General features: G+C 39.9%; 2 protein-coding genes across 2 annotated transcripts; one reads left to right on the forward strand and one right to left on the reverse strand.

The window, feature by feature from the left end:
* Positions 1 to 5845: 5845 nt before the first annotated feature.
* On the forward strand, positions 5846 to 6444 carry LOC306699032 (cytochrome b-c1 complex subunit Rieske, mitochondrial-like; the record flags this gene model as incomplete). The annotated part of the gene is given in 2 exon segments (XM_079163533.1): positions 5846 to 5894; positions 5897 to 6444. Coding segments are annotated over 2 exon segments (597 nt in total), but the record flags the coding sequence as incomplete, so codon positions are not given.
* Positions 6445 to 7342: 898 nt separating this feature from the next.
* LOC306698294 (uncharacterized protein) lies at positions 7343 to 11976 on the reverse strand. The gene is made up of 2 exons (XM_079162538.1): positions 11683 to 11976; positions 7343 to 8743 (listed from the first exon to the last, which is right to left on the reverse strand). The coding sequence occupies exons 1-2, from the start codon at positions 11873 to 11875 to the stop codon at positions 7584 to 7586; spliced, it is 1353 nt and encodes a 450-aa protein (XP_079018664.1). The 5' UTR covers positions 11876 to 11976; the 3' UTR covers positions 7343 to 7583.
* Positions 11977 to 14290: the final 2314 nt, after the last annotated feature.

Consider the following 14290-nt stretch of genomic DNA (forward strand, 5'->3'; position numbering starts at 1 on the left):
CGCGAGCAGTCAGAGGGTGCCGGAGAGTGCCAGAGAGTGCCAGAGAGTGCCGGAGAGTGCCGGAGAGTGCCGGAGAGTGCCAGAGAGTGCCGCGAGCAGTCAGAGGGTGCCAGAGAGTGCCGGAGAGTGCCGGAGAGTGCCGGAGAGTGCCGGAGAGTGCCAGAGAGTGCCAGAGAGTGCCACGAGCAGTCAGAGGGTGCCAGAGAGTGCCAGAGAGTGCCGCCAGCAGTCAGAAGGGTGCCGACAGTAGTCAGAGTGTGCGGTTCGGTTTTGCTCGATTTAGGTTCTGTTTTGTTCTGTTTTCGATGAAAAGTGCTGTTGAAACTTGTTAGATGTAATTAATGTGATGGTGAACAATTCAATAATAGTCAAAATTCTGTTACACATGAAAGCATTAGTATTTGCTGAATCAATAAAGCTGCAGTTGTCATGGGTGGGAACACACAAGGAATAGAACCAGACGCAGAGACTGTCAGGACATTTTTATATATCTTAATTACAATCAAAATAAAACTGAACAAGTAAAAAAATGAAATCCACTCCAATTAAACATATAAAAACAACATGAGAATTTATGAACAAATGAACAAGACTATGTTAGGCGACCCAAACATTTGTCCCTTCTTCACTGAAAACTAATCGCACTCCTTAAATGCGCCATCCACCTTGTAGCCCTTGTCCACGAACTCCTCACAAAACATGTCATAATCGCTCTGATAATGGAATTCAAAGACGAAGACACTTTGTGGTGAGTCTTCGTCTTCATCCATATTTTCACGTTCGTCTAGCGCTTTCAGCTGGTTTTGTTTGTCCATATTTGTAACTTCTGGCAAAGTGACTGTTCCCTTGAACACCTTGGTCTGGCACCACTTGGCTGCCAACAAAGTGTGTTCGAGACGTCTTAATTTGCCATTGTTCTGCATTTGAAGAAAAGGAGCATTATAAAAAACACCATTAATTTGAAGTATATTTAATTGAAGTCACTTTGACTATAAAATATGAAACAATAACTAAATAGCACATTTAATTTCAACAAGAAAGAAGTGATACATCGTAATGCTACATCAGCACAGTAATACTTTTTCCAAACGTCTAAAAGTGATGTGCACATTTTGCTTGTGTACCAGACTGGAGGTCCTTGAGCACCATGTATGTTGTGTCAAACCAAACAAACGTTGGATCGGGTCGGTGTTATAGGAGACAATAACCAAACTTTTTTGTAATGGTGGCGGGGGATCATAAGCAGGATTTCACTGGAGTGTGAATAATGTAGTGGAACCCCAATTTGGAATTCACCATCCAATTCGGGTGGAAAATGATAAACCCTTTTGTTTAACTGTGTAATGATGTGTTCAGACATGCTATATCAGACTTGCACAATAATTACCTGTTGGTCTGTCGGGTCTTGGGCTGCAATGCTGCTGGTTTTTTGATCTGCTCCACTTGAAATTAACAGAAAGAGAATAAATTGTGACATTACTTTCAGGATTTACTTTTCTCTAAAAGATGAAAAGTTCACACTTTACAGAGAATGCTGGATTCTTAAGGCAAACTGAGCATAGGCATACAGTTAGCCATAGAAACACAGTTCTTCATTTATTTATCATTAACCTTGAAAATGTTTTGATTTATATCAATTGCATTGTCCCGAGATGACTTTGCCCTTCATCACGCAACTTGTTTGTGTCTTTGCTGTGTCTGTATTTTGTTCATTGTTGTCATTCAAATCCATAACATCTTCATTTAACACACACCACTTCCATAGCACCTCTATTTAAACAACTGCACCAGGAGAGTATCGCAGTACTGTGAGTTCAAACATTTCCTTAAACCTTACTTTATTCACACAAACATTCATTAATTTCACACTCATCAAATAACCACACCACAAATAGTCTGTCTCTAAATGTAGCCTGCAGTAGCCTCCTTAATTGAAACAACTGTTGACATTGCTTATTATTATTTGCTTTTATTGTTACTGACAATCCAATTCTATTTCCTTTTGTAAGACTTTACATTTTTTTCATTTAGCCCCAATTTTTTGTCTTAACTTGAAAATAAAAAGCATCATTTTGACCCTATACTAGGACTGTGTCTCTGAGTGAATTCACCCGCTCTCCTCACATCGCCTGGTCACATCTATACTTCAACAGGCATAAATTAAAAAGAGATATATAAATATATATTTAAATATATTTCTAGCCACATATACAGAAGGCCACATTGTTATTTTCGTTATGTTATTGGCATCACACTACTACTATACAGCTATATTAACAAGCTAAATGCACGTTAGAAGGGTGCTCTTTCAGCAACACTTAAGCCATCTGAGACTACAAAATGGACCGATTGCTTGCAGCGTGATTGAGTTCCGAGAAAGAAAAGAAAATTACGTTCAATATAGTATTACAAAATATTAAAAACGTGGCAGGAAATTGCTAATATTGTAAATGTATAACACGTTAATCTCATCACTGCACTCTATAGGTAAACAGCCTTCAGTGGACCTTGCCTCAGTTAGCACCTAGTCATAGCACCACTTGTGCTTCCCATTTTGACCTTCATTACTATATCATCACTGCACCATCATCATCAACCTCTAACCTGTTCTGTTGTAACTCTGCTGTCAGCGTCTTAGCACCTCTCACAAAATCACATCATTATGTAGGCAATTTGGTCTAAAGAATGATTTAGCACAGTGCTTGTGTGTGAACACTGTTGTAGGAGTTGACTATATGACCTATTATTTAAGACTCAAACATATAAAAATGAAATTCATGTTCATTATCTTCTTTAAAATAAAACTTAGTCAAATGAACACACTATATTCAAACGTAATGGCGTGACAGATATATACTATATATATATATATATATATATATATATATATATATATATATATATATAGTATATATATATATACTTCCCTTTCTATCCCCAAAATGTAAAAAAACACAACTCCATCCCATCTGCAACATAAACACCAGACAAGACATTTGTCAATTGAACCAATAATCCTACACTTACCAACAGCACATATAAGAAGAACTAAGAAGCCATTACTAGAATGAGGTGAATTATATAGCTTGATTATTCATACCACTGTTAATACTGTTGTCTCTTGTGTAACAATACCGCTAACTGTTCATTCCACATTATATATATATATTTGACCAATTAACAAGTAGATGGTGAGGCAAGAGACAATTAAAAAAACACATCAGTGCTGACAAAGTTTTCTTATAATATCAATCAGACATTTGAGTCCATCTCTAAAAGGTTGTGGCAGATTATTGACAGCATTGTCCAGCCAGCAGTACACCGCATCTGGGCACTGCAGAGCAAATTCTCTCTCTGCAGCTTCCTGGTCCTTTTCACTGTGAAAGGGGTTGCTGCCAAAGTGTGACACTTGGGTCAGTTAGCCCACCTCTTCCTCATACCAGTCTGCAGCCACTGATGCATCCGGCAAAAGGTCTGTGGACAGCTTTTTTGGGCATCCCTCTCTGGCAAGTAACTAGGGATCCCCTATAATGACAATTGGACGTTTAACAATAGTTTTCTCTTTGAAATATAATTATTCTAATTCTGTAGGCCCTTTGTGCTTTCGAGAAGCTGACCTAAAACCTGGATTCAAGGTGGAACTAAAATGACCACAATCAGTGATACATTTTCAAAATAGTAACACTTCTGACGGTCTCCATCCGCCTACAGCTCCAGAGATTAATCTAAGGGGTCACAAGACAGTTAACATGGTAGCAATGAAGAAAGGAGAACAACTTAATCTTGTTTTTGCTCTTGTCTTGTGAGATTAGGAATTTTTCGAATATTCTAGAATCAAACTTTCTATATCTCGATGGCAATGAAACTGAAGTACTTTAATTTGGACCACAGTATTTGACCAACATTATATCTTCTCATCTTGGCGTTTTAACTTCTTCTGTTTCACTCGTCAATTCAGGATTTAAGTGTGACAATTAAATCAATGAAGTAGGTAAATTAGGCGAAGTGTTTGAAAAGAATGAACCAAACGTCTCTTTATTTTCCAATTGTCATTATGTATTGCTTCATGAACACATGCTCACTTTTCTATTATATACAAATAACAAGTAAACACATGATGTATACAACCAGGTTGCAAATTAACCATCAACATCAAATATCAGATGAAATAATCAGCATTAAATCCATCTGTATCAATAACCTAGACAATTAACAAAGACACAAGTAAATATGACAAATCTATGGTTGAAATACACGTATACTGCCATCTAGTGGTAGAAATGGTAAACACTCTTATTCAGGCTATTACAGGCTATGCTCTGCGTTCACTCAAGCAGCAAAGCAATACGGTGGAAGAATAAATAGCAACAGCTCTGCACACACAAAAATGACCTTGATTAAACTATATTAAAAACTGTATTGCATCAAACAATCCACAGATTAATCGAAAACTTCATTCTTGCTGTGTACATGGATAAATTAATATGAAATCGCATGTAGTCAACTATTGTTGCTAACACACTCCCATCAGCCCACATTTATTCATTTATATTTATTTATTTTTCTCCTAATGTTACCCTGGTATGTGCTTGCATCATAGACGAACCATTTTCTTGTATATGGTCATTCTATTACCTTTTTTGACATATTCTTACTTCCGAACTACCTGTCTGACTTTGCGTCGCTCTTGAAAAGAAAAACAAATAAACCATAAAACAGACTATCAAAACATACACGGACCAGGGGGGGCACACCCCTCTGCCCTCCGACACCCTCTGACAGCTCGCGGCACTCTCTGGCACCCTCCGGCACCCTCCGGCACTCTCTGGCACTCTCTGGCACCCTCCGGCACCCTCCGGCACTCTCCGGCACTCTCTGGCACTCTCCGGCACTCTCCGGCACTCTCTGGCACTCTCTGGCACCCTCCGGCACCCTCCGGCACTCTCCGGCACTCTCTGGCACTCTCCGGCACTCTCTGGCACCCTCTGACTGCTCGCGGCAATCTCTGGCACCCTCCGGCACCCTCCGGCACTCTCCGGCACTCTCTGGCACTCTCTGGCACCCTCCGACACCCCTCTGACTGCTGGCGGAACTCTTGTGACAACTATTGTCACTGGCAGCTTGTTTTCAGACATTTCAGATATTTTCAGACATGTATTTTTGGATTGGAGATTTTATGGGTTTTCATTTAAAAACGTTTTTATATATATACTTTTAAATGATAATAAAACGGATGATTTGGTTTCATTATTTTTGCCGATTGTTGTAAATGACTATAAAAGTAATAATTTGGAAGGAGTGTATTATGTTTCCTTTTGTTGCAAAACCAGCAAAATCATACTTAAATAAAATGAATAAGAAACAAAAAAGTACAACATGGTTACTCACAGGATGTATACAGAGAACGGATGGCTCCGGTGACTCAACTAAAATCATAAAACTGATTTATGGCAGCTGACCTGTCGTAACAACAATGTGTGTTCTCTAGAAATGTGGCTCCGCCCACTCAGCTCGGCAGCTGCCGAACAGTGCCGCTCAGGTGCCGAACAGTGCCACTCAGGTGCCGAACAGTGCCGCTCAGTGCCGCTCGACTGCCACAGTTGTGGCACCTGACTGACACAGTTCCGACACCTGCCTCTGGGTTCCAGTGCCGCAAAAAGGATCTCGCTGTCTCTCGAAAAAAGGTTGAGAACCACTGAGCTAGACTGACAGTATCATGATTTGTATATCTAGACCTGATCAGATCTGATGTGCTGTATTGTACTTGGGACAAATAGGTCACCCTGGTTTCATAACTATAACGACTAATGCTTAGGCATACAATATATTAATCAGTATACATTAAATCCGCCTTGCCCACAAAGATATCAAGATTCCTGACTTCACAGACTACCGTTGCCCGAGGTTACGGACCCCAACAAGTCCTCCCAGGAGAGCAGCGAGGCGAAAAGGTCCTTCTTTTACCTCGTCACTGGAGCGACCACTGTGGTTGGTGTGTATGCTGCCAAGACAGTGGTCACCCAGTTTGTCTCCTCAATGAGCGCATCAGCAGATGTCCTGGCCTTATCCAAGATTGAGATCAAGCTCGCTGACATCCCTGAAGGCAAAAACATGACCTTCAAGTGGAGAGGAAAGCCCCTGTTTGTCCGTCACCGCACAGAGAAGGAAATCACAACAGAGGAGGGTGTGAATCTGGCGGAGCTTCGTGACCCCCAGCATGACAAGGATAGAGTGATTAACCCCCGCTGGGTCATCGTTCTCGGTGTGTGCACTGATCTGGGTTGTGTGCCCATCGCCAACGCCGGAGACTTCGGAGGCTACTACTGTCCGTGCCATGGCTCCCACTACGATGCTTCAGGAAGGATAAGAAAGGGACCTGCTCCTCTAAACCTGGAGGTTCCCTTCTATGAGTTCCCTGAGGAGGACGTAGTCATAGTGGGATAAACACTGGAGCTCTGTCTCAGCTCCTCCCTGAAATATGTATTTTTTAGATGGCTCCGTGTGAGAGTGACATCAAATGTGTCTATTTACTAATAAAAACATATTTCCAACTCTATGATTGAACTATTGTCTTTTCCCTCGTAAAAAAGTGAGTTGTTTTTCTTTGATTGTTCTGCATCACTTAGCTTGATGTCTTTTGATTCACAACATTTTTATTTTTTGTTTTAATCTCTATAGATTCCTTTCATTCCGCACTATTTTTGGCATTTAGTATTTTCCAAACAGCATTATGCAACACAAAATGTTTTGTGAAAGAGTGCTTCACAGAAAATGGAAGCAAAGGAATGAGGGACGGTTGTGATCAGATTCAACGTCAATCCTGATATATTGTGTTGGAGCTGTGTGATAAAGTCAAAGGTGGGGCCTGTTTCATGGTTACCTAAAGTTGAGCTGGTAAAAGTGCTCATACACATGAACAAGAGGCCTGGGGAGCACAATGATTGTATGATCAAGAAAAGCCACCGGCAATCTAAAAAAGTATCGACAAGTTGTAAACAGATTCAGGAATGCGTCAGCCTGTTAAACTGGAAGGAACTATAGATCGAGAGAAGGATGTTGGTGGTTTGTGACTCCAAAGAATGTGTAGATTGCTTTTTCTAAAGGGCCCTTTTTTCCTTTTTATAAGTTTGTGTCAGACAAGATGACAATTTGATACCAGTAATGGCAGCAGCAAAGAGTGCGAACTGCCAAGTAATATAAAGAACTATTGAGTCACACTCCAGTCACAGATGGATTTAATCCTGATGAACAAAGTGTGCTCTGTAAAACTGTATGAACCAGTGAAATACACAAACCTTTGTTTTTATTGATGAAATCATTTAAATACAATATACTGTACACAGATGCAGGTAAAACCATCGTCTTAAACTTATATTACCATGAAATCAATCATCAAATCAATCATCAATATAATCATCAAAACTATTTCAAACTGTACAGTTGGCGCTCATTCAGTGCATAACTTTTTGTATTGAAATATTGAAATCAGTTTAGTTGAACCGCGGTTAATCATGTATAACTTCAGAGGTGACTCGTGCTGAAAGCTTTTATCACAAACGGAAACTTTACTGAAACCAGAACAGCTAAAGGGGATCGTTTCCTGTGTGGGTTTTCATGTGTACCTTCAGACGTGTATTGCGCACAAATCTTTTACCGCAAACTGAGCAGCTGAAAGGTTTTTCTCCTGTGTGGATTCTCATGTGTTTCTGCAAATTTGAAGAACAGTTAAATGATTTCTTGCAAACTGAGCAGCTGAAAGGTTTTTCTCCTGTGTGGATTCTCATGTGCATCTGTAAATGTGAACGATTGTTAAAAGATTTCTTGCAAACTGAGCAGCTGAAGGGTTTTACTCCTGTGTGGATTCTCATGTGTCTCCGTAGTGTTGAAGGATGGTTAAAAGATTTCTTGCAAACTGAGCAGCTGAAAGGTTTTTCTCCTGTGTGGATTCTCATGTGCATCTGTAAATGTGAACGATTGTTAAAAGATTTCTTGCAAACTGAGCAGCTGAAAGGTTTTTCTCCTGTGTGGATTCTCATGTGTCTCTGTAGTGTTGAATGCTGGTTAAAAGATTTCTTGCAAACTGAGCAGCTGAAGGGTTTTACTCCTGTGTGGATTCTCATGTGTCTCTGTAGTGTTGAATGCTGGTTAAAAGATTTCTTGCAAACTGAGCAGCTGAAAGATTTCTCTCCTGTGTGGATTCTCATGTGTCTCTGTAGTGTTGAAGGATGGTGAAATGATTTCTCACACTCAGAGCAGCTAAAATGTTTCTCACCAGCGCTACATCTTGAATCACTGACAAGGACTTCATCAGGTTTCAAATAGTTTAAACCCGACTTAGGTTCTCTGGTCTCCTTACAATCACCACTGTCATCAGTGTCAGAAGAGTCTCCAGTCTTCTCATCAGTATCTGGTTCTGGATGTCTATCTGGATCCAAGTTCCTGTCTGGTTCTGATCCTCCACAGTCCTTTCCATCAGCTTCTGTTTCCATCTGTTCAGTTTGTCTTTGATGAAGCTGTGAGGACTGAGCTTCCTCTTCTTCATCGTCACTCTTCACAGGAGTGAATGAGAACTTGACATCAGCCTCCTCCAGACCTTGAAGCTGCTCTCCTTCCTGACTGGTGCAGAGTTCCTCCTGTTCCTCTTTAATGTGTGAGGGCTCTGGGTCCTCCTGGTCCAGACTGGAGCTCCACTCCTGCTGCTCAGAGGGAACCTCTTCTTTAACCACCAACAGCTGCTGGACATCTGCAGGGAAACAGTAAACACACACAGAGACGTTACAAAGACATTGTAGTATTGAGCAAATAGTCTCCTGGACATACACTTCCTGAGTATCAATAGAACCAGATAATACAATCATTTAATCAACTTATGTGACTATGAACATATGAACCATTTTAAGCTGCCAAATCAATGTGGTGTTATCAAAGAGAACAAACTTGTAGTCTTGCTACCTAGCCCTATTTTTAGGCCTCTGCTCGAAAATTGCACACCCATACATAAAGGAGTGCATCTCTCTAACTACAAGGTATATTTGAATAATTGTAATGGCATTACAACACTAACACTTGTGAGATTTGTTAAGATGTGTACATATCAGTGTATATGTTACTGGTAAATGCTGAATGAAGATAACACAGCTCAAATTGAAAATGTTCAGGGTCGCCTGAAAAAGTCATAAGTCACAAATCATAGCACAACATGTCAGTAGTCTCTACAAACAAATTTGTCTTTGATAAAGTGAAGCACAACAAGGTAATAGAGGCTTTTGTACAGAGAGGTCAGCCGAGGTCAAGCCGAATTCTCATTTTAGAACCAGCTGCTTATTTTATATACTATATATTTCACTTGTTTTGATCACTAATAGTGTTCAATCTATCCAAAACAGCAGTTTGGCATCATTTTGAGAGCCTGGGCCCTATATAAACCTGTAAAACATGGCTCACCCTCTGAATTCCAGTTTTACAGACTACAATTGAACCTCACACAGCCTATGATTGGCGGATTTTCGCCTATGACACCTCTTTGAATGCGGAAGTGTGTCAAGAAGGTAGTGGGTCGATCTTTGAGTTGATTGACAGAATTTGTAGCCACTAAAAATCCAAAACCATAGCGTAAAACCCATTCACCGAAAATGAAAACGACTACCCCTTCATCATAAATGCATGTAGAACCTCAGTCTTTTCACATAAGGGCAGACAGAAACCGGCAGCACATGGCTGAAAGGATTAATCTGGGATTTTTGGCGATTTTCTTCCCAAAAACCATCTCAAGGTGCGAAGCGTTTACAATTTTCTGCTGTTTGGCTGTGTGTTGTTCTGTGGCTTATGGAGTGTAACTTTTTAATGGTTTCAAGGAGATACATTTGGAAACTATGGTTGGATTCGGTGTGGAATGCTCATGCTCTGTGATATGCGGATTGTCCATGAAAGTGCCGTAGCTTTTGGTTGGTATCGTAACGGAGTACGCGGTGTCCTGGCGAAAAATATGTGAAATTGTGGTACCACTTGTACTTTATTGTATTACTTCGTGTATAACTGTGTTTCCAGTGAGTAAAATAGCTTCCATGGTCCATTTGCCCAGAATGTCTTCGTTACGTACGTTTTTTGATACATCATAAAATATCATTTTATTCGTTCTCAGAAGTGATTAGTACTACATGTGTGTACTCTGTCGCCCCCCCGAACACCCTTTGAAGGGTGCTCTCGGTAGCAAGAGGATAAGTTGAAATATTTCCTGTCATCTAGAAGCTGAGAGAACAAATTGGCATACCTGCAAACGAAGATTAAGTGATAAGACATTTACTTTAAGCAAAAAACTAATTTATTAATCAGTTATTAATCAGTTTTTCAGCTGGCTAGTGAGCTTTTTTTTTTTCATCAATATTATTAATATCAACCATTATTTAGACAAAATCCATTGAGACCTAGGTCTCATTTTCAAAGGTTTTAGTCAAATAAAAACAAAGTTAGCAAGAGTAGTGAGAACCATCGCCTATACAAAATAAAGTGATTAGTTTTCATTGAACCCTGTTACCGTATGGCTTCATATTAACTTCTACTGTTACTGTAAAGCTGTTAGAATTGTGGCCTATCTTCTATTTGCAATTAATATGCATTCAATCCAGTTCAATTATTTAAATTAAAATGATAATCTACTCTGAATAAGGTAGCTTATCAAGAGTAAAATATTAGCTGTGATCTATACACACACACCTCTGCATTAGTAACCTGCTGAAATGAAGGTACAGGCTCCTTAACCCTCTGTCTCATTACTTCAGGGCCTTTGGGTGCAACTGCACGTGGGACTGTTGGGACTGTTAGTCCACTGGCTGTGGTCATTACAGTGAACAGTGTCTGGCAGTGCGATGAGAGGGCATGTGAGCCCTTGTTGCTGTAGTTCATCTCATTGGAGCAAAGGCTGCATTTAGCATTTACCCTGCCTTATCAATGTATTTAAAATACTGTGACAACGGGAAGCTGTACTGCTCTCCCTTCACGTCTGTTGAGACCTCCACTCACATCTCAGCCCTGCGTCAAGCTGCGCTACAAAAACAGCCTCCTCTTCCTGAAGCTCTTTGACCTCATCATCTTATCAGTATCTGGGCCTCTTGTTTCAAGTTATTATCACCACGAAATCACCTCATTCTACTTTGAGTTAAAAAAAAACAAAAAAAAACAACCTGCAACCAGATCCGCCGTTGTTCCGGTTTAATGTTAACGAGTGACCGCGTAGACTGAACCGGAACACGGGGGGCTTCATGTTTCATCACGTTACGTGTTTTCCTCCTAAAACAGTCGAGAAAGTTCCGCATGCAGTGGACGTTAGCCTTAACCCAGCAAGTCTGAACGGCAACGGAACATAAACGTTAACGGAGGGAAAGACGGTGTATACATCTTAACGCTGATTGGCCAAGATTCGACACATCAAGGATGTTTTATTGCAAATATCACGACATCACATTTTCTCCTTGACTCCAATCTGATAAACGCTGGCTGGCCAGTTGCCCCCCCCCCATAAAAACCTTTACGGATCTACACGATTCACGTGGATGATATATTTTGATTCATAACAGCACATTTCGCTGAAAAGCCACACGTTAGCATGCATGAACTTCAAACTACATTAAATGTGATCAGTCGGAGCATGAACAGTGTTTGAGAGAAGAAATAAAGTGAACCCACGTGCTCTTTGTATCCGAACTTCAGGGTTGAAAACCGCGTCCAGTAGTTCCCGTTGTCTCTTGTTCTGCTCTTTTGAACGAGAGAGTTCCTCCTCGTACTCTGCTATCGTTCTTTCAAACAAACCAAATATCTCTTCATCAGCCGCAGTTAGTCGCTGGTTGACTAAAGATCTCAGCATTTCTACTTTAGACATTTTCACTAAACTACGGAAACGTTTCCTCCAGACAATCTCCGTTAAAAACTCCGTTTATTCTCATTACACTCTGACTAGCGCTGTGTTGGTCACTTCCGTCCCCGTTGGTCTGTTTCCAGGTAGCATGCTAAGCTAACTTCGATAGCTTTATAGGCTACCAGGAGATGAGTCTTCTTCTTCTTCTTCTTCTTCTTCTTCTTCTTAGAGTTTAATGGCGGACTACAAACCAACGTTTAAGGGGCCACCTACTGGACTGGAGTGTGTAACATCATGACTTTATGACAGTTATCATTTAAACACAATAATAATGTTATTTGTAAATGAAATAAACTTCATACAGAAGTTATATTCTGTGTATTGAACCCGCTCCATTCAAAATATTAAATAAAGCCCTTTTAAACTGAACTTGTTTGTCCCCTGTCTCTAACAGTCCTTTGATGCTCCACTCCCTTCCTGTATCTACCACTCTGCCCTTCAGTCTTTCTCTTTTCACCCTGAACTTCCTCCACTCTATCAGCACATGTTCATCAGTTTCTTTACAGTTGCATATCTCACATTTATCCCACTCTGTCTTTTTCATGATGTATATAACGTGTCATTGAGTCCTGTATGTCCGAACCTTAATCTGCTGAAAGTAACATCTTCTTTTCTGCTTTTACTTCTATCACTTCTCACTCTGACTGACGTCTGAATTTTGTTGTAATTTCTACCCTTATTTTCATTATTCCAAATTTCCTGCCAAGATGTAATAATTCTTCGCTGTATTACTGATTTTGCTTCTGACCTCCCAAAACTAATTTCCAAAATATCATTTTTGTTTGAAGCTCTTTTCTCAAGTTTATCTGCAACCTCATTTCCCTCTATTCCAACATGACCTTCTACCCAACAGAGATGTACATCTATTCTTAAATGTTGTGAGTTCAGTAATGACATATAAACTTCAGTTAAAAGATCCTCTCGTACTGTTTGACCAGATATACTTTGTATTGCAGCTGTAAAATGTGAACATATAACTACTTTCATGGTTTGACCTCCTCCACCCACTGAAGACTGATGATTGTCAGTTCGGCTGTGAATGTATATGCCCACTACATGATTATTATCTGAGTGTTTAGATCCATCTGTAAAGATATTTATATAATTAGAATAGCTTTTATTCAGTAAATCTCCCAACCATTTTACAGGACAGTCGCTGCTGTATTTCGGTTAAGTCCACCCTGAATTCTAATCCAGTGTGATAGTGGTAGCTTAGTTCTCCTCACATGTAATGGCAGTTCCCTGGGTTCCACCAGCAATGCATTAATGGGTGTGGTTTTGACTCGGGAGATGAGTCAGAGGAAAAACATCCAGAAAATAAGGTGAACAGATAAAAGTCCATTCAGACAGGTTCTATGAGGAACATCCGGTTCTGCTGCAACTTGGTGGGTAACCAAATAAAAGCCCTTAAACTAATAAAATAGTATATCATTATTCCTATCTTCAGTTACCTTCAATCTTGTATGTAACAGTTGTGGGTCATGGAACGAGACGACTCAAGTGATTGTTTTCCAACATTTTTTTATTGAAGACAAAATATCACCAATGAATTGCCTTCTGATCGTTTTCTGCCCCTTTGCTCCCTCAGCAACGAGTGATTTAAGTCCTTTTCTTCAAATACACACTGACCAATCAGAGTTCGGTACGTGGACCGTTCATGAATATTACATAATCACACAGTTTAATCTGACAAATGCAAACAAAGACAGCTGGCAATAAATCTCAGACTGTGTATTTGTAAATGAACAGTTTTATGACATCACTGCTTCATTTAGAGCACGATAGATCTGAATATAAGTACATGTGTGTTTTATGGTAAATTAATGTGTTGCAGATGTGTTCTCATGGTGTGTATGACAATAGTTTAGCCTTGTTCTTTCAGCTGTAGACTTAGTGGTGCAAAACAGACTTGGGAGTAAATAGAAAAAGAAATGTGTAAATATTCTCTCATCACACATTCACTGACGTGTGTCGACTTCTTGAGTCGTGTCTTACAGTCTCCGGTTACTTTAATGTTTGGTGTGGGTGATTTTAAGTTATGGAAGGAAACTTCCTAACTGCTTCGAATCATATTTCTATATATTTTTATTCATTTGCCCAAAGGTCCGTTTTACATTGCTGGGTTCTCAGCTGAAAGAATAAGAATACCTCAAAGTAAAACATTAACATGAATACACGTGTTATTATAGTCAGATCTATCGCGTTATAGATGAAGCAGTGATATTATAAATCGGTTAATTTACAGAATGACACAGTTAGTGATTTCTTGCCAGCTGTCCTTCCTGCATTTGTCAGTTTAAACTGCGTTACTTTCAGCCTGAATTATGTTCATGTTCTTGATGTTGGTCTGAAAGTGCACCAGACTGATGCATTTAACTT

This window comes from Pholis gunnellus (genome assembly GCF_910591455.1).
Source record: "Pholis gunnellus genome assembly, chromosome: 7".
Classification (NCBI taxonomy): Eukaryota; Metazoa; Chordata; class Actinopteri; order Perciformes; family Pholidae; genus Pholis; species Pholis gunnellus.

Bases quoted from the DNA above. Each gene is read 5' to 3' on its own strand.
- LOC306698294 (XM_079162538.1), bottom strand. From the start codon at position 11,875: ATGTCTAAAGTAGAAATGCTGAGATCTTTAGTCAACCAGCGACTAACT. The intron at 8,744-11,682 runs GTGGGTTCACTT...GTTTCCCTGCAG, and splicing joins AGTTCGGATACAAAGAGCAC to ATGTCCAGCAGCTGTTGGTG.